Source organism: Papaver somniferum, chromosome 7 (genome assembly GCF_003573695.1).
Source record: "Papaver somniferum cultivar HN1 chromosome 7, ASM357369v1, whole genome shotgun sequence".
NCBI lineage: Eukaryota > Viridiplantae > Streptophyta > Magnoliopsida > Ranunculales > Papaveraceae > Papaver > Papaver somniferum.
Genome location: NC_039364.1, coordinates 8122073 through 8149712, shown reverse-complemented (window position 1 = coordinate 8149712; position 27640 = coordinate 8122073). Strand labels below are relative to the sequence as shown.

The 27640-nt window shown below is 35.2% G+C and overlaps 2 protein-coding genes across 2 annotated transcripts; one reads left to right on the top strand and one right to left on the bottom strand.

Annotated features, from left to right (window-relative positions):
• Positions 1–13901: 13901 nt before the first annotated feature.
• LOC113295143 lies at positions 13902–17252 on the top strand. The gene is made up of 8 exons (XM_026543491.1): positions 13902–14279; positions 14739–14806; positions 14938–15085; positions 15162–15242; positions 15590–15676; positions 15765–15850; positions 15957–16077; positions 16926–17252. Exons 1-8 carry the CDS (start codon positions 14043–14045, stop codon positions 17004–17006), a joined length of 909 nt encoding a protein of 302 aa, XP_026399276.1. The 5' UTR covers positions 13902–14042; the 3' UTR covers positions 17007–17252.
• A 126-nt stretch (positions 17253–17378) lies between these two features.
• Positions 17379–19006, bottom strand: LOC113295144 (tetraspanin-2-like). Its single transcript, XM_026543492.1, has 2 exons — positions 18226–19006; positions 17379–18120 (listed from the first exon to the last, which is right to left on the bottom strand). The coding sequence occupies exons 1-2, from the start codon at positions 18721–18723 to the stop codon at positions 17809–17811; spliced, it is 810 nt and encodes a 269-aa protein (XP_026399277.1). The 5' UTR covers positions 18724–19006; the 3' UTR covers positions 17379–17808.
• Positions 19007–27640: the final 8634 nt, after the last annotated feature.

The window sequence follows — 27640 nt, the reverse complement described above, 5'->3', positions numbered from 1 at the left end:
TATAAGATAATGCAAAGAAGATATTGATAACGCACACATGTTTACAACTATTATTTTTTCATCGAGACTCTTTCCCTACTTTATTAAGAGGATTGCTCGGGCGAGCTCACATGATTTTAATTTTTCAGGTAACAAGCGCAAAAATAATGCTAATTGATTGTAAGAATTACGAAACCAAGAGATTTATAAGGCGTTTCACACAAAAATATCCCTTACTAAATGTTTTGACGTTATTTTTATCCAATGATGGATAACAGAGTCTACTGGTATTCAATTTTTTGACGTTATTTAGCTAACCATAGTTTCATCATTTTTTATGCATGGAATAACCGCACATTTGGAAGGTCAAGATCGTAGAATGTATATGGGTTTTGAGGAAAATGAGATCTCATTGAATTCGTAAGAACATAACATGTGATATTTATTGTTGAGTCCATACTAGGTTTTAATATTTTTGGACTATTTTTTTAGGGGGAAAAAGTCAACAAGGATCTGGACATTTTTAAGGCTTAACCAACTATTTAGGACGGATGAACTCAGGCGACGTAAATCTATGTTTTGATTTTGCACGGTCATTAAAATAAGGTAAATTCGGAAGTGGAATATCATTTCAAATGACCCATAAAATACCTTTGTAAACTTTAAAACATATAACATTTTTTTTTTGGAAAGAGAGTGTAAAATTAATTATGATTAATTCGTGAATTGAGGATATAACTCTAACATATTTTGGAAGATGTAAAAGTGTCAAACATACTAGAAATAAATCATATATGAGTATATGAAAAAGGATTTATAGATTAAAGACCGGAAATATCAATCGGTTTTTTTCTTAACTTTTGATAAAGAGGACAAAACAACAAATAATAAGTATTAATCATAATATCGGAACACCGGAAACTGATATCAAATAAAATTGTGCCCGTGCCGTTACGGCACGGGTTAAGCCCTAGTTTTCTCACATAATACAAATACTTACGAAAAATAAAGCAAAGCTAGCACTAGCCATCATTTAGAAAAATGGTTGCCACAATTAATAGCTTGTCGTGCGAGTAAAGTAAAAGAAAATAATAAAAATAATAAACGAGCAAATAGAGATGGAAAAAAAAACCTGGCGTTATAGGATGACCCTGAAAGAATTAGGGGCGACTTTTTTGTTCCCAACTCATGGGCACGGTTATGGGATGTCTTAATTTTTGGAGATTACTTAAGTGCCCTTACATTATCGGTAATTAGTATAGTGGTATTATTTACCGATTGTTAAAGTATGAAACTAGAAATGGAACTTGTGGCCGTTAATAATCGGTAGATAAGTGAAGTTCATAAATAACTTCATAAACTGCCGATTACTCAACCCAATCTCGAAATTTTTACCGACTTATTAATAGGACGTTTGGTGAAGTTCATACACTACCGATTATTCTAGTTCCCAAATTCGAAACAACTGAGATTTTGACAAAAACAAAATTGGGGCAACTTCATAATCGGAGGTTACGTTACCTTATTAACCTACCGATTATTGTAGTTCCCAAATTCGAAAAATTAGTGATTCCGGCAAAAACAAAATTTGGGTCAACTTTATAATCAGACTTCAGATTAACTTATTAATCTACCGATTATTGTAGTTCCAAAATTTGAAAACTTTGAGATTTCGGCAAAAACAAAATTTGGGGAAACTGTATAATCGGACGTCAGATTAACTTATTAATCTACCGACTATTGTAGTTCCAAAATTTGAAAACTTTGAGATATCGGAAAAAACAAAATTTGGGGCAACTTTATAATCGGAAGTTTGGTTAACTTATTAACCTACCGATTATGTAGTCGGTCATCTACAAAACAGAGCCGTTGATACTCTAAACTATATAAGGATGGTATCCTTTTACCCTCTATGGAACACAAATACATTTAAACTCTATCCAACATCATCTTCAACATCATGGCCCAACCATTCATTAATCCAACGGAGTTCACGATAGAATAATATTTATCTTTATGTAGGCGCTATGTTCAATTATATCGGATACGAGGAGAAGAACGTAGGAAAGGAGGCGTTATGAGTATGAGTTATTTGGTGAGAAGTCACGAAAAATTCTGTGCCGACACCGGTAACCCAAATAACCGTCACTCCGCTGATCTTTTCTGCCGAGTTGGTTCAATAAACGGACACGTCGAAAAATTCCTCCATTTAATATCGATTGAGAGGTGAAACCAATGATGAGGTTATAGCACGATCTCTCGGGGAATGGCGGAGATGGAAAAGATGAAGCTTCTGTTATGAAGCTCAATTCAGAATCCTGAGGGAGATGGAAAGATTTAATCCGTTTAGGACTCGTCCAACACGTCCTGTAATAAAATTGTGGAAGTTCAATCAATAGTTATGATTGTAAAATCATTATGGTTTGTAGGTGATATCGTAATGATTTTCAACTTATTTATGACAATCGGAAGTTTGAATTCTTTACCTAACTCCCGATTATACTCCAATGGCTATTTCGTTCAAAATACACTAGTTGTGCCTCGAAAACCACACACAATCGGTGAATAATACATATTAATAATCCTCTGATTATAGGACTCTAATGAAACTGAGAACTCTGTTGACAAAAAAACACATAATCAATAATACATAACGATACATAGCTTTCGATTATAGATAATCGGTAGTAAGTGTTCAATCCTTTTCTACCGATTATATGTAATAATTGTACGTAATTTCATTACACTATTGTAAAAGTACGCATCAATGGCCATATTTTCAAAAAAAGAAAAAAAATATGTTGGGACTCTCATCTATATAAGGAGGGTAAACTCTTCTTATTTATGCACTAAAGAACACATATATATCGTCCTGTATTCTACAAATAGATTTTCCATTTTCTACTATTGTGAATTCATTCTATATCTAGACTTACAAGCATGGCAACGTTTGACGCAGCTGAAGATTTGGTCATTGTCAAAACATGGTATCACGAAACAAGACGTGAAGATGTCATAGCCGGAATGAACGCACCCGAAATCTTTTGGTGGAGGGTATATAGCAAATTTGTGCGAGAGTATGGAAATCCAAAGCAAAGAGCACTCCAACAAGTTCATGATCGTTTCCGACTTGTCCAAAAAGGGGTAAATGATTACAAAATGATACAAAAGAGGATCTTTAACGCTATCCACTTAAGATTGTCGATCCAACAATTTGTAAGTATTTGCATACTTCCTTTACATAACACCGGGTGGCTAAACTATACGAACTTGATATTATTTTTTATTGGTTGTTTTATGTAGGAGACTCTCGCAAAAAGGCAGTACTTAGGGGGGAAAGGATAAGAATTCATATATGATGGAAGTTATGAATTTCTGAAGTCCTTAGTCACAATTTAGGGAAAAATTAGTTACAATCGGAAGGTATTATGTAATTTATTCTACCGATTCTGGGAAATTTTTTCAATTTTTATCTCAGAGTTTGGTTACAATAGGAAGTTATTATGTAATGTATTCTACCGATTCTGAGAAAATTTTCCAATTTTTATCCCAGAGTTTGGTTATAATCGGAAGTTAGTATGTAACGTAATCTACCGATTCTGGGAATTTTTTTCAATTTCACTGTCAGAGTTTGGTTACAATCGGAAGTTAGTATGTATTGTAATCTACCGATTCTGGAATATCTCAAAAAAGTGGAATTTCATTACAAAAAGCTGATACAATTGGTTGATATATCATATGATATAACTACTGACTGTATCATATATCTTCACATTTTCTTACAAAAAAAGTACAAATAGGGAGGTTCAAAATCCATCTTCCAAACATGACGATCATTCATCGTCATCATCCGAGGGGACCAATTCGAGTAGGCCTTCCGGATAGTTGTTGTTCATGACATGATCCCAGTCCAACATGTTGGTTTCATATAGTTTCAACCAATCCTTACAATGATTTGTTGGGAAGTAATACATCCAACCACTCAACGGAGGTAATGGACCATCTCTCTTTACTCTTAAACCGATAAAATGCATATCATTCACATATTCCATAACAATTCATCTATCTTTAACCGATTCATCGCAAACCTTCCTTGTAGGTGCAATTGTTAAAGATTGTCCATACTTAGGAGGAACAAAGAAATGTACCACGCAATTCAAAACGTCCGCTAGGAGATATCCGCATCTAGGCATTGTCATCCAATACTTGGCTCCGATTGTCTTAAATCCTTTTTGGCACTTTACACGTGCATATAAATCTTTGAACTCTTGTTCTTTGTCGTATCTATCTCCTCACCTCATCGTCTTCATATATAAATCCTTGTCCTTTATTAGTTGCACCTCCATCTTATTTCTTAAATATTGGCATTTGGTGACATCTTCGATAACCGCCTCATCAAAGTGTCCCATTTGTACTGTAGCAACGTGAAACCCACAATTTCCATCCCAATCAACCTCGTTGATGGACAAAACGAATGGAACAATGATATATTCTTCTATAATCGTATACGTTGATCGTGTTGGTCTTCCATGAAAATTCCTAGGACAACGACGAATACCATATTTCTCTTTTATAGTAACCATTTCCGTTGGTTGTGTTTGTTGCGAGTCTCTCATTTGATCAAAAACTATAGATCTAGTTTGGGTCTCCACTAACACAACTTATTCCACTACCTCGGCTTGACTTACTTGAAAAAGCTCGATAGAGACCTTTGGTTTCACTTTTCGCGCGGTTGGTCCACCTTGATCTTTTATTGGACGACCTCTTTTCTTAGGTTCCGACTCACCTTCAAGTTCGGCTTCCACATGCTCGTGCCTAGAACAATCTCTTGTGTTAGATAAATTTTCCTTCAACTCTTTTTTTTGGATGGTCCTCGACACTTAGGTGTTAGGCCTACCTTCCCCCTTTTGCTTAATAGGTTCATCAACCTCCCTTAAACAAGGGTGAAGGGCTTCCTTCAAATTGTGCATCAATATTTGCTTTTTGGTGCCATTGGATGCAGAGTAATGCTCGGCTATTCGTGCACACAATTCCGACTCCAAGAACGACGGACCATCAACTACCGGGGTGCTTGGAGTGAAATTTAATTGCTTACAAAATGGATGAATGTCATTAACGTCAATCACTTCAACATACCTACCCAACATATGACGACACGGGAGTCCAATACCTATCATATCCTTGCAAACACAAACCGTATTCTCGTCATCTTACCTTCTATATAACTTCAATTGTTTCATCATGTGATTTATTGCACATCTTGAAACTTTATAAACTACGCCCCTTAGAAGCAATCTTTCTTTATCATGTTCCATAGGGAATTTATGTGCACTAAATTGCATACAACCCCTAATCTTTATGAGATATCGATTGGTGTATTCATGGATTGCTTCTTGGATCGACACAACTCCATTTTGACTAACGAAAAATATTTTCTTTAGTCGGACATGATACCCCTCCGCAATGCTTGTCGCCTCGTTCTTGAAGTTACGATATTCATATGTCTATACAAACACAAACCTCTCCTTATGCGGTGTCAACCATTGTTTTTACAATACACAACGGGTTTTGGAGAGTTCGTGCCCCATTCATCCTCAAATTTCTTCAAATTAACCTCATAAATTTTCTCGGTTTTCGACCAAACGATCTTGTCCCATGCTTTCATAAATAATTTCCACTTTATTCCTTCCCCTTTCCATTTTTCTTCAAATAACCTCTTCTCTTCCTCCCGCTCTTCCGCGGTTAATTTGCTAATACGTTCATCATCTTCGTAAATCCTCTTGGTACCCTTCTTTGGTTTTTTAGATTGGTTATGAGGCTTGCAATTGGATAGGAGGTTGCATTGAATGTGTCATGTACATTGCAAGTTTCTGGCTTCCGGAAACACTACCTTTATTGCATTCATTAAATCTTGATCGTTATCCGCTACAATAACCCTTGAAAAATCGTCGTCATTATAAATGGACCTCAATGTCTCTAACATCCAAATAAAAATAACGTCGTTCTCGTGATCCATTAAACCCCATGCAACCGTAAACCTGTTTTTGTCAGAAGTGTGGCAAGCAATGTTCAACAACGGAATGGTATATTTGTTTATCTTATAAGTTGCATTTATCAACCAAATTTGATGAAAGCATTGTGCCAATTGGATCTTCAAAGGATGTGCCAAGAAAACACGTACCACTTTACCATCCTTTTTGTAAAGACCCTGAATCTCGTCAATGTTATTGGACCAGTCAAGTGATGAATTAGCCTATAATAACTTGATTAGTTTAATATGAACGTTAATTAATAATAATTAATCTAACAACGATCTAGATACTAAACTAGTACCGTTGAATAAATCTATAAAAGTTATGCGAGATAGACTACTCGAACGTATTAATCGGATACTGGACTAAGAAGATATCTTCAGATAGGTAGAAAGTGTAAAATGGTTATTTATCATCTTAACCGCCTGGCTCCCCTTATCATCTGGTCGGGTTCCTTTAACAATCTCGTCGACCTTATCCCAAATTTGATCGAGAAGAAATTCATTTCTTCTTTTTTTTTCTTCTTTCCTTTTCTCTCTTCTCGTTTCTTCCTTCTTCTTTTGCTCCTCCTTTGTGTTTCATCTGGCGATTTTGGAGAACAATTTAGAGGAGGAAAATCAAGAATGGGTTACTGGTGTTGAAGATTGAGCAAGTGTTTTTGATTCCGAGATAGAGAAGAGAATATTTGGGGTGTTGTATTTCTGTAAAGAAGTTGGGGTTTTCTGGATTTGAAATTAGGTCTGTATAGAGATGATGATGATGATTTCGAGTTTTTAGCAGTTAGGAGACGAAGGGGTTAATGTTTAATTGGAGTTGCAGAGTCGTTCTAGTGATTAAATCCAAAGTTAGGGTTTCATAAGAAGTTCAAGGAAGAATTAGAAGATGAAATTGATATAAAAGGGATTGAATTAATGAGGGGTTTGCTCTTAATTGAAGTATAGTTGGATATCTTGGGGTGGTATTGGTGGTGAATCGAAGAATTATGATTTGTTCTCTGTTTGAAGGAAGATCGTTAGGAATTGGCTGTGATGAGTGGTGTATTGTTGTTTTGAATCAGATGGAAGAAGGGATTGATTTCGGTTGATTGAGAGAATCTGTTTGGAGGTAAGTTATTTTCATTATCTTAGTAAATCTTTTTATTTCAATTAATGAGTTTATATATGATGATTAATATACTATGAAATTGTATGTTGAGATGGAATGAAGTTGTATGTGGTTGTAGTTAAAGATCATGTTGATGTTCAGGGATGGGTTCATGTAGAGATGACTCAGAAGTTGGGTTATTGGAGTTGTATGGATGTGAATTACAGGAATAAGGAAGGATTGTGTTATTACTGAATATAGTATGAATTGTTGTTGATAAAACTGTAACAAGTAATTGCATAGATGGTTGTGAATGGATGAATTATATTGTTGTCAGAGGTAAGGGAAGCTAGTTGAAGTGCAGATTGCATTGAAGTTGTAGATACTAGTTATGAGGAACTGCAATGCAAGTGAAATGAGATTGGTGTTGATTAGTCGTGGAGGATTATGATTTATGTTCAAGGGGAAAACTGAACCAATGGTGTATAACTGAATAGATGGTGCTGATAGGAAGTAAGTGTGGAATGAAAGTCACTTTTGAATTGAGATTTGAAACAATGAAACTGAAGTTGTAGTTGTAACTTAGTTACATCTAGATTTGCAGAGAAGTGGTATTTAGGTAATCTGGTGTTGCAGACTATTATTGTTGTTATCTCAGTTGCAGTTGTTGAAGGTTAATTGTGCAGGAAAGGAGTGAAGCCTTGAGCATTGCGGAATTTTGTATTAGTGGATGTTAAGATGATGATTAGATGAATGTTTAGGGTACTGTAAGGAGAATGGAATATGAGATGTAAATGGTTTGTAATGGGACTGAATTTGTTGAGTTATGTTGTGTGAGTTGTGGTTAATGATAGAGCTGGTAGAATAAATATGAGATGCTGTGAAGACATGAAACTGATCTAAATGGACAGTGTTGCTTGAGAGTATGTATTTGAAGTCTAGCTATGGGAATGATTACAAGTGGTGGTGCAGGGAATAAAGTGGAATCTGTAATCACAAAAGATTGTAGTTAAGGGAAATGAGTTGGTAAAGTGAAGATAGGTTGGAATGGTGATTGTTTGATGAGTTATGGAATTGTATGACTAAAGTTTGGTGACTTCAATGTGGGCTTGCTTAGAGATGCAATTGTAGGTAAGCCGAGTTTATGATTGTGAATAAGTTATGAAGTTTACATAAGCTGGGTTTGATAGTAATGATTGTTGAAGTGTAGATAAGAAGAGGAATCTGAATTGGTTTATGTTGAATTGATTCTCCTCAGTGGAAGCTTGCAACTGCATTTGCAGGTAAAGCTAAGTTTGTAGTTGAAGTTAAATCATAAAGTTTAATTGAAATGTATATACTTTTATTGTAATAAGGATTGTATCCTTAATTTGTTTGAAACTGAAATATAGTCAAGGAGTTTCAGTTGGGTAAGAACCTTTGGCTTGTTTGACTGAACTTAGTCAGTCTGACTCATTTACTTAGCTGACTCAGTTCTTCTGACCGAGTTGAATTAACCCTGTCTTGACCTGAGTTGAATCAGTTGACCCGACCTTGACTTGTTGACCGAGTTAACCTTTGACCATTTGACCTGGACCAGTTGACTATGGAATTGACTTTGAATAGACGTTGACTGTTAGTTAACCTGTGACCGTCAGTTTGACCATTAGTGTCAGTTAGTTAACTCAGGTGGACTGAACCTTAGTTAATGGGCCTGTTTAGTTGGACTTGGGTTTAGGTTTAATGTTCCCATTTTGATGTATTGGACCCTTATGGTCTGATTTATCCTTTGGTTTCTTCTACAAAGTTGTAGATATTCATAAGACTTAACTATGAACTATAAAATCAATCTAATTGGATTAGTTAAACCTTTAGATATGCAATAGATGGATAATAAAGAAGTGTAGAACCATAAATGGGCTTAGAGCAATTAAATAGACTTGTATGATTCTTGTATGAGCCATTTTGGCTAGCTTCATAGACTTCTTGTATGATTAACAGTTAGTTTAAATTAACAACGATTGATTCAAAGGACGAACCAGTGGATCGTGGATGTCGAGCTAGGCGTGGCTTGTCATCAGAAGAGGTGGGAATACATTTGACTTTTTGGTAACCATTATTGTTTTCCTTTACAACAGTTTATGTTTAACAAACTCATGTATTTCTGTTTGTGCGTTCTATGCATTGTTTAACTTGTTTTACGATAATTCTGTTGATTCTGTTAATCTTTCCATGGTTTGGAAAAGACCTGTAATGTGTTGTAGTCAATATGAAATGTTATGGGAAATAAGAATTTCCATGTGTGGTATATAGGATACGCTCCTTCACATTTATACCTAGAGATTTTATGATATATTGGTCGACAGTTTGCGAGTTCAGAATTGTCGACATCCATATTTACGATTAGGTGTGGATTTGCGAGTTCGGAATTGCACAACCATAGTATACATTGTTTGAAGAAGGAGTTTGTCCATATACATGTTTGTTTACTTCTGTGAGGATATGCTCTTTCGCATTTATACCTACATGAATTCATCTTTTATGCTTATATCGGTCGACAGTTTGCGAGTTCGGAATTGTCGACATCCATATTTACGATTAGGTGTGGATTCGCGAGTTCGGAATTGCACAACCATAGTATACATTGTTTGAAGAAAGAGATTGTCCATATTCGTGTTTGTGTATCTCAGTGACTTGGTCACCATTTAATTTCTGGGAAAACATTATTGTTTTTCTTAATCTTGCTTATGATTACTTAGAAGTTAAATGTTAATTATTCCCACTTTCAGTTTTCAGAGACAGATCAGAGTTGCGCAGCGAAAGCCACAAGTGTTGACTCCGTTAATTAGTTAACTTCCGCTATGTTTATTATGTTGTTTATTGTATCTGTAAACCAATTTACTATTATATATGTGTCATTTGAGAGAAGTTCATGTATATATATTCTGAGCGGGGTTAGTTTTGGGATAAATTTTGTAGCAGATTTCTTAATTGAATGTTTAAGTATTTGAATTAGATTCGTAGTGCCTCTTTATTTAGTTAATCTCTTGGATTGGTCAGCTGCTAGCTTAGGAGGCGCTACACTTTTCTTCCTTTCGCAATGTGTAGTCATGTAACTCCGCTAACCACTATGATTGTTACATAACTATTTTACCATCATATTCCGTCCTTTTTATCGTAGCTAGGGCCCCCTTGATCGTAGACAAAGAAGAAAGGTTGTCGGGGTCGTCCGCCTTTATCTTACTTAAGATTGCACTCGCTTTACAAATCCTCATAGATCTCACCGTATCCATTCATGTGGTTTTAACTTCGCAACCATTACATGTCCAATAAGAGTATCCGAATTATCGCGGTTGTGACAACCATTAACAACTTCAGACATTTTCCACTCTTTACCTTTCCTACCATCGGGCTTATAGAAGACAATCTTAAATGGGCATCCAATCTTCTTTGTATGAGTTCAGTATTTCCTCCTCTCCGTCTTCCTTATATACTTTTGATTCTTTCCCACGTGACTCTTTTTCACTCGACCTCGCTCACATATCATTTCAAACCGAATATCCTTCACACAACAGTTCTGAATTACCACGCACATCTTATCCTTTGCCTTGTTGATAATCCATTCCTTTGCCTCCTCGTTACTTTTAAATGACCAAATGCGCATATAACAAAACAAACCTCATAAGCATAAGCATTTAACATATATTATTTGAATAAAAAAAAAGAGTAGTCATGAGTATACCAAATCGTTTGCATAGTGGTGAAAAGTATCAGGCCTCAAATAAAATTCATCATCCACTGCTACAATAGCCTACAAAAAATAACAACAAGTTAGGCCACTATAATCGGAAGCACGAGATAGCACATTGCTACCAATTAATGAACAGTCGGAGGATAAAAAAGTTCATGAACTACCGATTAAATACTTTGAAAAGTTTACGGTTTCTGTATGAATAAACTTGAATAATCGGTAGAACTTTTATTTATCATACGCTCGATTATTACTGAATCGGTAGAAAAACAAAAATCAACTACCGATTATGAGATCCAAAGAATTCAAAAGAATTCAGTTTTGGAGGAATTTGATATTTTGGGGCGACAATTATAATCGGAAGTTTAAAAATTTTCAGAATCTACCGATTGTGGATTATGAAACAAACCAATAATTGAAGTTTTGAAAAATATGTATTTGGGGCGACTTTGTCAATCGGCAGTTATGTAAATTTTCCAAACTACCGATTATCCCAAATTGAAATTTTCAGTTTAGGGGTTTTTCATAATCGGTAGCAGCCTAAGTTCCCTATTCTACCAATTAATGATATATTATTACACAGTAATTGATAATCGATAGATATATAACCACATTATCTACCGATTCTGGGTAGTTCATGGCATTCAATGCATGCAAAAATCGAATTTTCTCGTTTAAAAACTCATACAGACGCATACAAAGTGGGTCATGAGTTTCTTAACACAATACATGTGTATGAGATGCATCGTTAGCTTCCATCTCGGTTGATTCTCGGTTGGATCATTCAACATATACGCCAAATTGTCTTCTCTATACGGTAGTGAAGCTTCAACATTATGTTGTTCATCTTCTTCTTCATACCCATCCATGTTTCTTGTTGATTTAGTTCATACCCATCCATGTTTCTTGTTGATTTAAGAAAAATATTAAACTCCCACTTCTTCTTCTTTCTCTTCTTTTTCTTCTCTCTCTCCCACCAAAAACTAAAACCAAATAATAGGAAAAAGTTTCCTAAAACCAACTATACACACCTTAACGGCCGATTATAAAGTTAACTACAGATTATATACACCGACACTGCCGATTATGAGAATATCTGCCTATTGTATACACCAACACATCCGATTATGGAATTAACTACCGATTATGGGTTTCGTAGAAAAAAGAATGAAGTAGATCACATTAACTACCGATTGTAGTTTTATCTACCGATTATGGAGGGTATAATTGTCATTTCAAAAAATCGGAGATAAGGGATGGTTCAATTTTAATTTGGGTGATTCTATTTTACCTTATTAGTCGCCCCTAATTTTTCAGGATCACACCTAGTGACGCAAGAAAAAAAAACTAAGAGCAAACACTCTGGTCGGCAAAATCATATAAGATTTTTCAAGAGACTTTGATAGATTTTTAAAGCACAGGCAAATCAAATTTTTTATAAAAATTAATCAGATGCTCATGGTCAAGTCGCCATTTTACTAAAACCTAATATTTAAATATAGAAAAATAGATATTCTTGATAAGGTTTTAGAATTTTAAACAAATATAGATTATAATCTATTCTATTATATAAAAAGAGCACCCCTTAACTATTCATCTACGGTGATTGAAGCTGCAAATTTGGATATTCCGAGTTTGCCCTTTATTTCATTTTATCATCCAAACTTTTAGAGTTGGTCCTTTTCTATGTATGGCCAATCAACGAGACTACCCTGCTGTCTTGAGAGCAGGCAGACACCTGTTTTTCTGCCCCAAATATCAGTTATTTAATTTACAAAATCAATTTGCATTCAGATTAAAGACCTTACAAAATTTGATAGTATTATGTTCAGCAAATGGTATTACAGCACGCGCGCGTGCCAGCGTTCTTGTACTGTAAAAAGTCAGGCGTAGGCAACAAACGACAAAGGTAGGAAACTGCCTACCCTTGCCTCCCCAATTTCTCCTGTAGTGGTGTACATTTTCGGCCCAAATATAAGTTTTTGCCCACCCTAAAAAAGAAAGTGCATGTCCAATACTCCTACACAAAGCAAAAGGCAAAAAAGACACAGAAAAATATAAAGAAAAGAAAAAAAAAGTCGCGACCTATTCTATTTCCTTCTGCTCTGTAGTCTCCTCCCTCTTTACTTCTGCCATGAACTAATCAACGAAATCGAACTAAATCGTTGATTCTATCATCGGTGCCATGGATTAAACTTTGAAAAAGTATATACGCGGCTTTTTTGAGGAAAAATACTGTGTACAAGGTAACTTTTGGTGAGTATTGAAACATTTCAGAATTAACTAGTTAACATGTCTTGTGTTGTTATGAAATGCTATTAGGTGTTGCAATACAATTTTTTATGTGTATTAATTTTCCTTCCAGTTTTTAATTCCTTCAATTGCTTTTGATACTGAAAAAGCTTATACATTATGTAATCTTAGTAACTTTGTTGTAATCCTTCCAGAAGAAACTAATCTAAGAGATTCAGTCATCAGAAGAACAATTCACTCTGAATTGGTTACAGATGAGACTGAATCAAATGATTAGTTCCTCTCTGTTTTATCAATATATTTATCTTCAAAAAAAAAAGGTTAAATCCGAATGTAACAGAAACAGTGTTTATCCAAATAACAACTAGTATACAAAAATACTTCATATCATTACACGAAATCAAACTCAACTATCCCAGGTTTTTCTAGTGAACAGCTGAAAGTTACATCAAATGTTTTAAACCTTATTATGAGAGTCACGTACTTGATAGACTAGATTAACATACATAAGTTTAAACTCGTAAAACGTTTTATCCAGAATTTTTACTAACAAGGATTAGCCTGAGCAATTGGGTTAGCCCCTAAACTCCAACAATGTAACTAAGAGTTTTAGAAAACAAGTTATCCTGATTCTGAAAAAAAAAAGATAAAAAAAATAGTTATCCTGATTAGAAGGATATGGTCAAGGTTCGAATTCCCGTTCTATATTCGCGTGACTCGTTAAGGAGCCTCGCTTGCCTAGGCAAATCGAATAGAAACATGTTTTGACGCATATATTTATCTAAATTCGGCTGAAAAAATATCAGCCAAACCTTGAATTATCATGCGAACCAGGGCAAAAGCATAGGTTATCAACTGAACCTTGAATATGCCTCAAAATAAATATGTTTCATCGAATATCCATCCACTTCGATATAAAATGTCCAGTCAAAACGAAAAGATAACGGTTATTAACCAATAACCAAATGGCTCTACTTCGTTTCGGTTATGGACTTCGAACTCTTCCAACTATCTCTTCAGAACTCAAATGTCTCAAAGTTCAACAATCTAGGGTCGGTCGTAGATTACTATTAGGAATTGGAACTCCATTTTTAGGTAATCAATTCTTGAAAATGGCTGGTAATAGCAGCAGTACTGGTGGTGGTGGAGGGAAATATTTCTTAGCTTCTGCTAAACAACCAAGTGCTCCCCCAATCCAAGAGGTTAGTCAAAAATAAAATTTCATCTCCTTTTTCCTTTTTTGCTTAATTTTCATGTTTTTAAGTGAAGGGTTTCTTTCAAATTTTTGGTTTTGATTATGTAAACAGCTGATTTAAGGTTTTTAAGTTGTGGGTTTGTTTAAAATTTTAATTTAGAGAGGTTTTTGCAGTAGAATTTAGGGTTTTGTGATTGCTAATGGGTGAAATTATTGATCTTTTATGTACTCTTTGGGGTTTTTAACAATTTCGATTTGTCCAATTTTGATTTTTGATGATTGGGTGAAGCTAAATGAGTAAGAAATGCTAGGGGGGGGATTGAATTTCAGTCCCAAATTTTCATATGCGCATCAATATTTCACTTTAGAGATGCCAGGGATTGATTGAATTTTCGGCGAACAATTGTATACGTTAATCCTTCTGTGAGATTCTGATTTGCTGTTTGTGTTTGGGTCTTGTCTATAGATACTGAAGAATGTAGATTGGCCAGCTGATTTTCCCTATACAGCCCAGGATTTTCAGCGGTTTGATGAGTATGTCTCCAACTTACACTGCTTTAGTACAGAAGTGAAAAAGAGAATGCAGTTGTAGTTGGTTTAGATTGATTGTGTCAAACACTAAATTTTACTGTGGATTTTAATTCTAAATCAGATGGTTTTGGCAGGTCATCAGATTTGGTGTTTTACGAAAGTCCACGGTTTGTGACGCATATAGATGATCCTGCTATTGCTGCACTTACCAAGTACTATTCAAAGGTTTTCCCTCCTAGCAACACTCCTGGAATAAGTCTACTGGATTTGTGCAGCAGCTGGGTAAGAAGATTTTCTACTTCTTTGTTCTTTTTTGGGCTACTTAAGTTATGTCTAATGAACTTCTCTGTGTTTGTAGGTAAGCCATTTTCCAGCAGGATACAAGCAAGACAAGGTTGTTGGCATGGGTATGAACGAAGAAGAGCTTAAAAGAAATCCAGTATGTTCCAAACTTTTCTGTTTACTACAAACGTGCTAATGTGTGATAACATACGAGAGGCTTTACTTGGTTTTCAGTTAAGGGTCACTCTTTGATATCCTTGAAGCTATAGATAGCAGTAACACAAATGGGCAGGATTGGGGTTAGTCTTACCTTTTGCAGTTCTGTATTATAGAAAATGATGGTGCAACTTATTGAATGGATTAATTAGTTGGTGCACATGATCTATGGTCCAAAATTTTGAATCCACCTGATGTTATGGGCCATTGAAAATTCTAGAAGTAACATGTTGACACATTCGGTACCATTGTTTGTGTATGTCTCTTACGAAATGGACTGTTTTGCAGGTTCTCACAGAGTATATTGTACAAGACCTAAATGTAGACCCCAAACTTCCATTTGAAGATAATTCTTTTGATGTTATAACTAATGTGGTAAGTACAAAAATCCTTTCAATTTGTTGGAGAATTAAGAAAGGCATATGAACGTTGTCATAGAATGTGGAATGTATTTATCTTGCAGGTTAGTGTTGATTACCTGACGAAGCCAATTGACGTTTTCAAAGAGATGTGTAGAGTTCTGAAGCCAGGAGGTTTAGCTATAATGAGGTATCATTACTTGGTTACTTTGTTAAGCATTCAATAGTAGATACACATTTTTATCTTTTACAATTGCCGCCTTTAAGTGATTCTTTGCAATGGCTACACTGTTCAGTTTCTCAAATCGGTGTTTCTTCACAAAAGCAATCTCTATTTGGACATCAACTGGTGATCCTCATCACGTTCTGATTGTTGGGTCTTATTTTTACTACGCCGGTGGTTTTGAACCTCCTCAGGTACTATTTTCACTTTCCAAATCTTTTAACAAATAATCTTTTGAACCTTATCAAGTGAGACGGCAGCTACAACTTGCTCTTATCTTGTTAAATATATGTGAATTACTGGTCCATATTACTGATTGAGACTTTGTAACCGTGTTGGACATTGTTTTATCTCTATACGGTTCTTGTTAGGATGGGAATACATTCATTCTACCTGGGCGTATACGAAAATTTGACAGGGGTAGATTTGAGTGCCAATTGTTTTGGTGCCAGACAAAGAAGCCACCAAGTAAAACTAGCCCAATCCACTGAATCTTGGAATCATGTCGTCTGGCCTAAAGCTACATGGATCATATTCAGGTTTTTTAGGCTTAATTTGTCACATGAGAAACGGGCCCAACAGGCCTCATCAAGTTTTAGGCTCAGGTTCAGGTTGTAGGAGATACCCTCCCAGATAAAGTCAGATTGTTCTAGAGTTATTGAGACCTACTAATCTGGGTTCAGTTAATTAGGATCAGACAGTGTCCGAATGGCTGCAACTAGGATCTAATACTCACAGTGGTCATTGTTTACTTAGATTTCAGACCCCTACTTTTCAGAGTGTCAAATTGTGAACTCAAACTTTTCAGATGCTGTCGATCACAACTTAGAATCTAATACTTACAGTGGTCACTTACATATCAGACCCATGCTTTTTTGAGCGTCAAATCGTGAATTCGAACTTTTCAGATGCTGTTGTTTGCTTTATTCCTGTAAAAAGCCTTATGCGCCTTGCATAAAGTAGTAGGTCTGGCCACAGACTTTGATCAACAGTGGATGACCTTTACTACCTTGATTAATGAGAATTTCCTTAACTGTTGCAGGCACTGGATATATCTCCGAATCCTGGACGTTCAGATCCAATGTATATCGTGTATTCTCGAAAGGTAAATAATACAGCTTAAGCAGACGATATAGTGAAATTTACTTTTCCCCCAAATATGCAAGAACAATATCTGTTCAGGGATATACATGAACGGTTCCGGTAACAAAATTCCTTCATCTGGTCAGGAAAGAGTTCTGATAAGTTTGTCTTTACAGAATTGTAACATTATCTGTATTAGAAATGAATGCAAATCAGTAGTTCATATTGAATAGTGACTACCTCTTAAGCTTCTGATTGGTTAAAGGGACTGAACGATTTACTTACACATCAGTAATTTAACATAGGGTGAATACATTTTGTTTTTATGCCCGAGAATTCGGAGCCTCGGGCAACACCCAGTGAAAATTGTCGGTGTCCGTTAAATGCAGCATAACTCTTGAATCTAGCACTGGAACCACATTTCAGACATTTGTTTTAGGAACACTAAAATTGTCTTAAGCTCTCTTGATTATAAAATAAAGATTAAGAACAGAAGTGCAGAACAAGAACATTTGTCTTGATATACAACTGGAATAAATAACTATTAAAAACATCAGCACCCACAGAACTTCATAAACAAATGATTCTAATAAGATAAGGATTCTTTCTTCATTTGATTCTAGGCTTTTGCATTAAACATATGAATTCAGCATTTCAAGAGCAATCCACGCAACTTGTCAGCCTCAAAAGCATGAAGAATTCTAAAAGAAGGGAAATATGCACATAAAACTACTGACAGAGATTTCAATATGGAGCAAAGAAAAACAATTAAAACTAGAATAAATAAGTGCTTTGAACCTGAAATAAGAAAAGAAGACCCTGGTCTGGCAAGGGTTTATGTATCATGCCCAGCCATCCTTGTATCGGCGGAAAAGTTCTTGAGTTTGTGCATTTTTATATGCACTGCAACCAATTATGTAAACACATATAAGAACCACAACTGTGATTATCAAAGCTTTATTAGCTTTCCTCCATTCTTTTCTCAAGTTTCCTAATACTCCTGCTTGACAAGCTTTGCATCCATAGCATAACTGATGTTGATCGTTGCTCCACAGTAAGCAATCAGGATCAGATGTTGGGTTTGCCGGATTGACCCAGAACGTCGGATTAACGTATGTGAAACCACAAATAGTTGGTGGTTTACAGCAACCTGACTGAAATTTCAAAAAACCAAACAGCCAAATAAGCTTAGATCTTTAATCAGAAAAAGATTTTAACAAAAGAAATTTGGCACTTGCTAGTTTTTGAGATAGTAGTACCTGAAGTGGAGATATATGAGCAGAGAAAAAGTGATCCGCAGATGAATACTCTTGACTAAGTTCAGTGCAGACATCAGTTTGAGCAAGACAACTTCTAACTTTACTCCAATTTTCAGATTCAGTAACATAATTTCTAAGCCAAGAAGAGTAACCTTCAACTCTATACTCTTTATAACCTCTACCAGGAACTATGTAACTACCATCATGCCTAGTTACAACAAAAGCGAATATGAGTAAAATAAGAAGTACCACTATGAGTGCAGCCATGGAGAACAAGTAAAAAGCTAAAAGCCCTTGTCTATTCCAATAAGATCCAACAAACCCAGCTAATGATACAATGAGAAGAAGTATTCCAAGTATAAGAACTGGCCATCTAAAGAGATGAACACACTGGTTATCTGCTTTTTTTGATAACCAAATTCCTGAAGTTATCAAGGGTATTGAACATAGTAAAGCTATGAAGTTTAGGATTGCTGTTACTTTGTTGCTCATTCCCATGGCTGGCTGTGGAGAGTGAAAGAAAAAATGGGTCTTGAATCTACTCTTGATTCTTAGAGAGGAAGCGAGATAGGCTTGGTGGAAATGATGAGTGGGAAAGTGTGTTGCTTTTAAAGAAGTGTTTGCGGTTTTAAGGTGTTTTTTGCTTAAGAGTTCAGAGATGAAATCATATAAAAGACACAGAATTTTTGGTTTATATACACAGAAAAATTATGGTATGCTCGGAGTTGGCCGGTTGGATAGACATGGGAATATGGGATGTGCGTTGGGAACAGATGTTCGACGTTTGGCTTGAAGAAAGAGGATGATGACTTCATTTGTCCTTTGCATCCTTTCAATTGCATATAGCAATCCTGTACTGTATTCGTTTTATTACACTTCGTTTACACTCCTTGGAAAGGGAAGTTGCATCCTGAGTGACAGCTACAGAAATCCATTTGCCAGAATACACAGAGAAAGATGAAATACCGTAAAACCATTCTGGGAAAACCCAGACATAGTGGAGTCAGTTGCTCCTACCTAGCAAGTCTCTACGATACCAAGGCCTAGAACTTATTTGTTATCCCTTAAATCCGTTAAAATTGTCTTTTTATCTACCAGACTACCACTACAAAGCACTTTTTTCAACCTCTACAGCATAAAAAATCCAGGTTGCACCACAGGTTCCATATAACGTTAGTTTCGGTATGTGAAGCTATAACCTAGTGTGAGCTTAGGTTGTTGCCAAATGCTTGACATAAAATCAGCATTACATCCATCTTCACGTTTTTTATATGTTTTTTCTTTCGTTCATGGTTGCAAGTCCCATGAAAATGGAGTGAACAAGTATTATATATAAAGGTTAAGACACAATCTAGTGATTGGATTTTTGGAAATGCGACCAAAACTAAGGTTAAATAAAAAGGTAATTCAGATGAATTTCCAAGGTGTTAGAGTAAATTGCAAACATAATTCAATGATAAAGGTGGATTAGAAGTGATTAAATCTTCATAATAATGATCCATGATCATGTTTTTCCACAGTGGCCAGAGTAGTGTTTTATTTTAAATGATTTTAGATTTGTAGTGCTATAGATCATATAATTAGAGTCATAATTAAAAATTGGGATACTTTTCCGTTTCCATTAACAGCAAATTCAATTAACAAAAAAAAAAAATTCAATATTTAAGATTAGTACATTGTAATTTCTTGGATATTATGTTTGAGCAGGGAATGAATTCCAGTTACAGCTATTACAACTATTAAGAGGAAATGTAATAATATAATATCTAAGCTACAAAATAATATACAAAATACAATAGTTCGACAGTGCTCGTATTTGTTCTACGAATGTAATCTTCTTTAACTTGGCAAAGGAAAAATATAAGAATTTCTCTCTGATTTTTTCCTTTCTTTTTGGAAGCATATTACTCTTGATTTAAGTAGCGCAATATACACTACACCAAATCAAGGATTTGCTTATACAAAAAATGTGTTACCAAAAAATAGGAGCTAATTTCCCTTACTAAAATAAATGGTTATGGATATGGTGTGATATAATTGTGAGAATTTTGCCTAACTCTTCTAATCAATTAGGAAAATTAAATAGGCTAACACTTTAAGTCCATTACAATATTTATCCTGACTATTGATATTTTACACTTCATATTTAATTTGTAATCCAAATATTATGTTACAACCATTGCTAACTCTTTCTATTACTATTAAAATAACCAATAAACAAATGACATGTGTCTTTTGGTTCCAGAATTTTGTAATACTATTTCTGTTAGAAAATTTGTTAGTTCTGATACCTAACAAATGGCACTTTCCCGGCCTGACAGGTTCCGATCGCCGGACCTGACAATTCCCGGGCGACGACCTGAGAGTTTCCGGTCGCCAGACCGGACAGTTTCCGGTTGCCGGACTTGACGATATTCAGTAACTATAAAATTACTTTTTAAGCTACAACTCATCCACCAAAAATTGAATTCATAAAACTAAAAGGACCGAACACAGGAAATATATATTATGAACCATGATCATTATATAAAAGGAGCAGACTCCACATGAAAGTAGTTAAACAAAACATCACAAATTTACAGACTGAAAATGAGATAGGTACTCAAGAAGTTTTCAGTTCACAAAAAGTGTGATCCTCAAAATAAAAAGCAGGATATGTTTCCACTGCACAAAAAGTAGTTACTGAAGAAGTTTTCATTCATGGGCAGACTCCATAAACTCCATACGAAACATGGGCCAAATTACTGATTCATTTGCAACATACTCTCTCAGATAACATCAATCACCTTGAGGACTGTGAGGTACATCACAGTTGCCATCCTCGATGGTTTCAAGACATACTTTTCTCTCTTCTGGCTGCACTAAAAGTCCCTCACAATGTTCTCCATCTATGTCATACACAACATGACCTATAGCAACAACTTCCCTTTTTCTGTTGTAAAGGAGCACAACTTGATTTCCATAGGGATCTTCAACACCACCAGTACCTGGGTTTGTGCTGGAAGAATGTTGGTTTTGTTGCTGTCTTGCCATAACTTGCAGCACAACCTATAATAGACAAAACAGTTAAGAACACAAATTAGATTTTCCACTTGGGAATAATAACTACAATCTATAAACATTTAAGCATTTATATCAAGAAGATGTCCCAAGGAAAAAAGAAAAAGGTGCTTCAAAGCATCCATGAGAACATATAATTTGAAATGCTAGTGTTCGATATGTACCACTAGTATAACTACAAGCTAGTATTGACATTCAAGCATTTATATCAAAAGGATGTCCCAAGGAAAAAGAAAGGTACATCACTATATGTATCTTCAAAGCATCCACGAAAACATACAATTAGAAATTCTAGTGTTTGATATGTACCATCCATAAGTTATCATGCATCTATCCTTTGAAATATAATCACAACTAACTAATGAACTATCCTAGTTTATTGATATTTTAGGAGCATTAAGATATAATAATAAACAAAAAAAGAACTTGTAAATCAAAGCTTACATTGGTGATTAGTTGAGTATGCTTTGGCAGTAGAGCCTCATCCATATGATCAGTCCTTGGTGCATTACTGGTTGGGTTTGTGCTTGCAGCCATAACCGCAGTCGCAACACTCGCGTATAAGGCTTGCTTCTTCGAGACAAGTGGAGAATAACCCAACAAACCAGCTATGCATTTGTCAGGTCCAAAGACTTCAGCAATCTCATCATTCTCAAAGTCTGAAGCGGATGCCAATCCTGCATTAATTAGGTCCTGCATCCTAGCTCTAGCGGCCTTTACTTGCTCCTTTTAACATACATTGAACAACATGTGTTAATTTCAGAAGTAAATAGGTAAAATACAAGCTTCATTCAACCTGACCAACTATACTCACATATTTTTCAACAGCCAAAGGATTTACTATTCCATCTTTCCCAACATGACCATTCATCCAAGCAAGTCCCCGTGCAGCCTCAGCTACCAAACCTTCCTTTTTAGCCTGTGCATAATATTATATGGATAAGTATAAACAGTTAACATTAAACTAGCGTCAGAATGCAATACGATGTACTTACGAGCTTGTGGATTTTATTTGCATACAACTCTTGACCACATGGATAAGTATGAACAATTAACATTAAACTAGTGTCAGAATACAATATGATGTACTTACGAGCTTGTGGATTTTATTTGCATACGATTCTCGACCACATGTGTGATGTATGGTCCTTTTCTTTTGATTTTCTGCATATTTGGTGTTCTTTTCCTTAACACCAAGTTTTCTCTCATTCTCGACAAAATTTTTCCAACAATCGAAGTCATAATCACCAGGGCATGCATCTAACTTATCTTGCATGGTGACCTTGCCTAGGAGAGGACCAGTTCTTAAAACATCAACACACTTCTTGTAGGTATGGTCTAACTTCTCTTGCATTATGACTTATCGAATAAACCGATTCTGGGTGTAATCAGAGTTTTGATTTGTCAAAAACGATGATTTAAAGATGTAAATCAATAAGATAAGAAGATGGGTTGATGGAGATTTACTTTCTTCTTGGTTGGATCGAAGATCGTCGGAGTAGAGGATGAAAAGAAAATTGATTAGGGTTTTGAGAATTTGGAAAGTTTATGATAAAAATAGAAAGCTTTTTAGGTTTAGGTTTTTTTTTGATTTTGGATTTCCTGAAAATAGAAAGATTAGAATTTATATGAGTGAGTTTTAGAAATTAATATGGAGGTAAATTAGTATTTTTTTATAATGTTTGGGTGCCTATAGTAATTTGGGGGTGTGAGAAGGAAAAATATATAGACCCCAATTAAGTGGTATAGGCCTCAATTTAGCCAGGATCTTTTTCCCGTTATTAAAAACAAAGTTACAGTAATTCTTACAAAACTGTGGAAAATGACAACTTTTCAGGTCCTCAATTCCCAACAGAGATCGGTTTTTTCTTTGTATGTGTACCATTATATGGTAGAGTTCCGTGACATATTGTTGAGTGTTGAGATGGTACTAAATACATAATTCCAAACTTCCAAGTTCCAAAAAACTTACAGCCTATCATCATGTTTATTGTATGGTTTTTCTTTCATTTAGATTTGCAAGTGTTACTAAGGCCAGACAACTATCTCCGCATACAACATAAATGCAAAAGACATTTGAAGCGGCAAATATAATGAACCCATCTATCCCAGAAATAGAATGAACAACTACCTGCGAGTAATATATTTTTATTAACCATCCGAGTAACATGATGATCAGAGTAATATTGAATCTATTTTTATTAACCATTTTGTGAAGATTTCTATTACTTCTAAGTCGCAGGTTAATCAAGATATATTGCAGCTGTTTAGTCCTTGTATCTCAGAAGAACAAAACTTTCAACTCATCCGAGTTCCTGATGCTCAAGAAATTAAGTATGTGGTATTTCAAATTAGACCTTGGGCTTCTTCAGGCAATGACGGATTCCAAGCTGCTTTCTATCAACAATGCTGGGAGACTGTTGGATCTGAGGTAATCTTTATGGTTCAATACTTCTTTACCTTCAAACATATGCTCAAGGCCATAAATCATACATCTTAAGTTCTGATACCCAAAATTCAAAACCCCCAAACCACAGCTAATTACAGACCAATCAGTCTGTGTAATGTTAGTTATAAAATTATCTCCAAAATTTTGGCGAACCGTCTTAAACCTTTTACTGTCTGACCTTATATCTTCTACTCAAACTTCCTTTGTTACAGGCATGCATATTCACGATAATGTTATCATAGCTCAGGATATTCTTCATAGTATGAAACTTAAGAAGATAAATAAGGCCTTGGTAGGTTTAAAACTAGATATGTCGAAAGCTTTTGACCAGGTAGAATGTTTCTTTTTGTCATCAATTTTTCGAAAATTAGGTTTCATGAAGATTGGGTTGCTTTGATTGATCAGTGTATATCTGCAACAAATATTTCTCTGCTTATTAATGGTACTCCCACTTCTTCATTTTCTCCAACTCGAGGCTTACGCCAAGGAGACCCTTTGTTTCCTTATTTATTTTTGTTTATCATGGAATCCTTCTTTAGACTTTAGCAGCATCATGTTGATTCTGGTCTTCTTAACGGTATTAAAATTAATCAACATTGTCCTCCTATCAATCATCTATTTTTTGCAGATGATTGTTTGTTGTTCTTTCAAACTACTTCTGGTCAGATGAAACATCTGCATGATTTGATTCAAACTTTTGGACAAGTTTTTGGACAGGTTATTAACATGCAGAAGTCAACTTTATTCTTTGGTAAGCACACTTCAACTGCTGATAAATCTAGTATTTCTTGTATTATGAATATGCAAGTTATGGAGTTGGGTGAGAAATACTTGGACATTCCCCTTTTGTTGCACAGATCAAGGAAAAAGAATTGTCAAGGTATTCTTGTTAACATGACTAACCGGTTGCAGGTTTGGCATAATAAAATTGTTAACCAGGCAGGAAGAAAAACTCAAGTGAATGCAGTACTGAGCACAATGGGTATGTATCAAATGCATATTTTTAAACTGCCAGAAACAACAATTCATGAAATGGACAGCATCCAAAGGCGTTACTGGTGGAACAATTTTATCAACAGTCATTCACAACAACTAATTGGTTGGAAAAATGTATGTATACCTAAAAGATTAGGAGGTTTAGGTGTTAAAAGTTTAACCAATTACAATTTAGCTCTTCTTGCGAAATTGGCCTGGCAATTATTATATAATCAAGATGCTATTTGGGAAAAATTATTGAAAGGTAAATACTTCCCTCACAATGATTTGCAATTTCCCCCTCCACCGGCATCTACTAATACAAGTTGGGTATGTTAGAGGGTATGTGTTGGGCTTGACATTTTTCTTAGAAATGCAAAATGACAAGTAGGTAATGGTACTCGCATCAATATCTGGACAGCTAATTGGATTCCTTCCATGCAGACTGATATTCTAGATTGGAGTGATCTAAATACAAGTAATATTCAATGGGTTTCGGAACTAATTGATCCTGTCAGGCAACAATGGAATATCCCACTTCTTCGACAACTATTTCCTGCAGACCAGGTGAATTCCATTCTCACTATTCCTTTACAATTAGATCAAGAAGACAAGTTGGTCTGCCCTTTTACTAGTTCTGGCATCTTTACAACTGCGTCAGCATACAAGATGCTTTGTGAGAAAGATTTGCATATTGACATTTCAATGGGTTTATCTCAGCAATTTTGGTTAGATTTTTGGAAATTGAAAGTTCCTTACAAGTTTCAAATTTTTATGTGGAAAGGAATACATGATGCGGTTCCTGTTAAATCTCGAATTTTCAGACATCTGAATACTGATGATAAACTTTGTGTTCTGTGTAGTATGAATCAAACAGAAGATTTGGATCATTTGCTTCTTCATTGCTCCTTCTCTCAAGCAATATGGCAGAACTTTTTTCCTAACCAGTTTATCTCTATTGTGCAGCATCCTTCGGTTCTTTCCTAGATCCGGACTTGGCAGCTTAAGGATTTTAACATAAATATTAAACAAACACCTCAGACTGTACACTTGGTTTTCTGCATAATGCACTTTATTTGGAATCATAGATATAGGGATGTTTTTAGTAATTTAACACCCAACCATCACACAATCATACATCAGATAAACTCTTACAGGACACAACATCATTTAGATACCTCTTTTGTTGATCATGGTCAGTCTCATAGGCATAACTACATCTTGCATTTTCCTTGAGAACCTCCACCTTTTCATTTCTTAAAGATAAATATTGATGCTTCGTATAATTCTGAATCTTTGTTAGCTGGTATTGGAATTATAATTAGAAATTCTACAGGAGCATATGTCATGGGAAGGGGAACACTGAAAAGAGCTATAAATATCCAGCAAGCTGAAGCCTGGGCTTTGTTAAAGGCTATGCAAATAGAAGCAACAAATGGTTGGTCCAAGGTCATTTTCGAAACGTATAATCTGAGTATCAGTTCCTTTTTACAGCTTCAAACTAGTATCTGTCAGTGGCAATGTTTGCCTCTTCTTAGAAAATGTGTTAACATGTGTAACAGTTATCCTGTTTGGTCATGTGAGTTTGTTTATAGGTCTTGTAATAAAGCTGCAGATGCATTAGCAAAGGCAGCTCGTAAACATAATTTATGTGGGGACTGGCGGAGTTGCCCACTTGACTTTCTAATTCCTTACATAAATCATGATGTAAGAAACCTTCTTGTGTAATTCGAATTTGTTCTTTGGTTAAAAAAAAAAACTACCTGCTTTTGATGAATGTAATTCGAATTTGTACATTCATCGAAAAACACAAGCTTATTATAGGGGAGACATGTTTTATTAGAGGGGCGGCAGTGTGATAGTAATATCTCTTTAGTTGGTTAGGGGATGTCCTAAAGGGGATGTAAATTGACTAGGTTACCCTCCCCATTTTTTAACCTAAATCAAAACTAAATTGAAAATTTGTTTTCTTTCTTCTTCTCTTCTCCTCCTCCCATCAACCATAACCTCCATTAAAGATCAAAATTTCATCGTCTTCAATTAATTGACGATTCGAAAAATTAATCAAGTGCGGTGTAATGACTTATATGAAGTACGTTTTGAAAAATCCAATTAGGGTTTATTTTATCTTGTTCGATTTAAGTTTAATTTCTATCAAAAATTAGGGTTTTAGATGAAAATTGAAATTAAAGTTTCTGGGTTTATGTGAGTTACGGTTGATTTTAACTCTATTACGTTCCGTAACTGGAGATTTTGATGTTGTCACGGTTGGTAATAGTTCAACTACCAACCGTATGTTCTTGTATCTGAGAATTTTCTTCAGTTACGGTTGGTAACCATTTTAGTATACCAACCGTAACTCAGGTATCGAGCATTTGGTTACCAACCATAACTCAGTTACGGTTGGTATATAGCATTTGGTTACCAACCGTAAATAGTTACGGTTGGAATCAAGCATTTAGTTACCAACCGTAACTGGTTTTATAATTGGGTTTTCCACAAATTTAACCAGTTACAGTTGGTAGTTCATCTTTTAAGAACCGTTACTATGAATTATGGTTGGTTGCGAGCAAAATGCCAACCGTAATTAGCTCTGAAAATGTAAGAAATTGAATTTTTTACGTAGTTGAGCAACAAAAAGCTAGTTGGGACTAATTTAAAAGTATACCTGGTCATTTTCAGGCATTGGGTTTTCACTTTGTTGGTTAATTTCTTCAATTGATTGAGATTGACCTTAACTTTGGGTTAAAAGTTCTCTACCATCTCCAAACTTTTTTTTTTAAACTCTAAAATCTGATTTTGTGTTGATTTAGAGTTAATATAAGTGAAATAATCATTAACATTAAACTTGATTATCATCATTAAACTAGGTTATCAATTATGAAGGTTAATTTGTCATTTCCAGTATTTTTTTGATAAGGGACACCTTGA

Bases quoted from the DNA above. Each gene is read 5' to 3' on its own strand.
- LOC113295144 (XM_026543492.1), bottom strand. From the start codon at position 18,723: ATGGGAATGAGCAACAAAGTAACAGCAATCCTAAACTTCATAGCTTTA. The intron at 18,121-18,225 runs GTACTACTATCT...TTGAAATTTCAG, and splicing joins CTCATATATCTCCACTTCAG to TCAGGTTGCTGTAAACCACC.
- LOC113295143 (XM_026543491.1), top strand. From the start codon at position 14,043: ATGGCTCTACTTCGTTTCGGTTATGGACTTCGAACTCTTCCAACTATC. The intron at 15,243-15,589 runs GTATGTTCCAAA...ACTGTTTTGCAG, and splicing joins AAGAGCTTAAAAGAAATCCA to GTTCTCACAGAGTATATTGT. The intron at 15,677-15,764 runs GTAAGTACAAAA...TTTATCTTGCAG, and splicing joins TTGATGTTATAACTAATGTG to GTTAGTGTTGATTACCTGAC.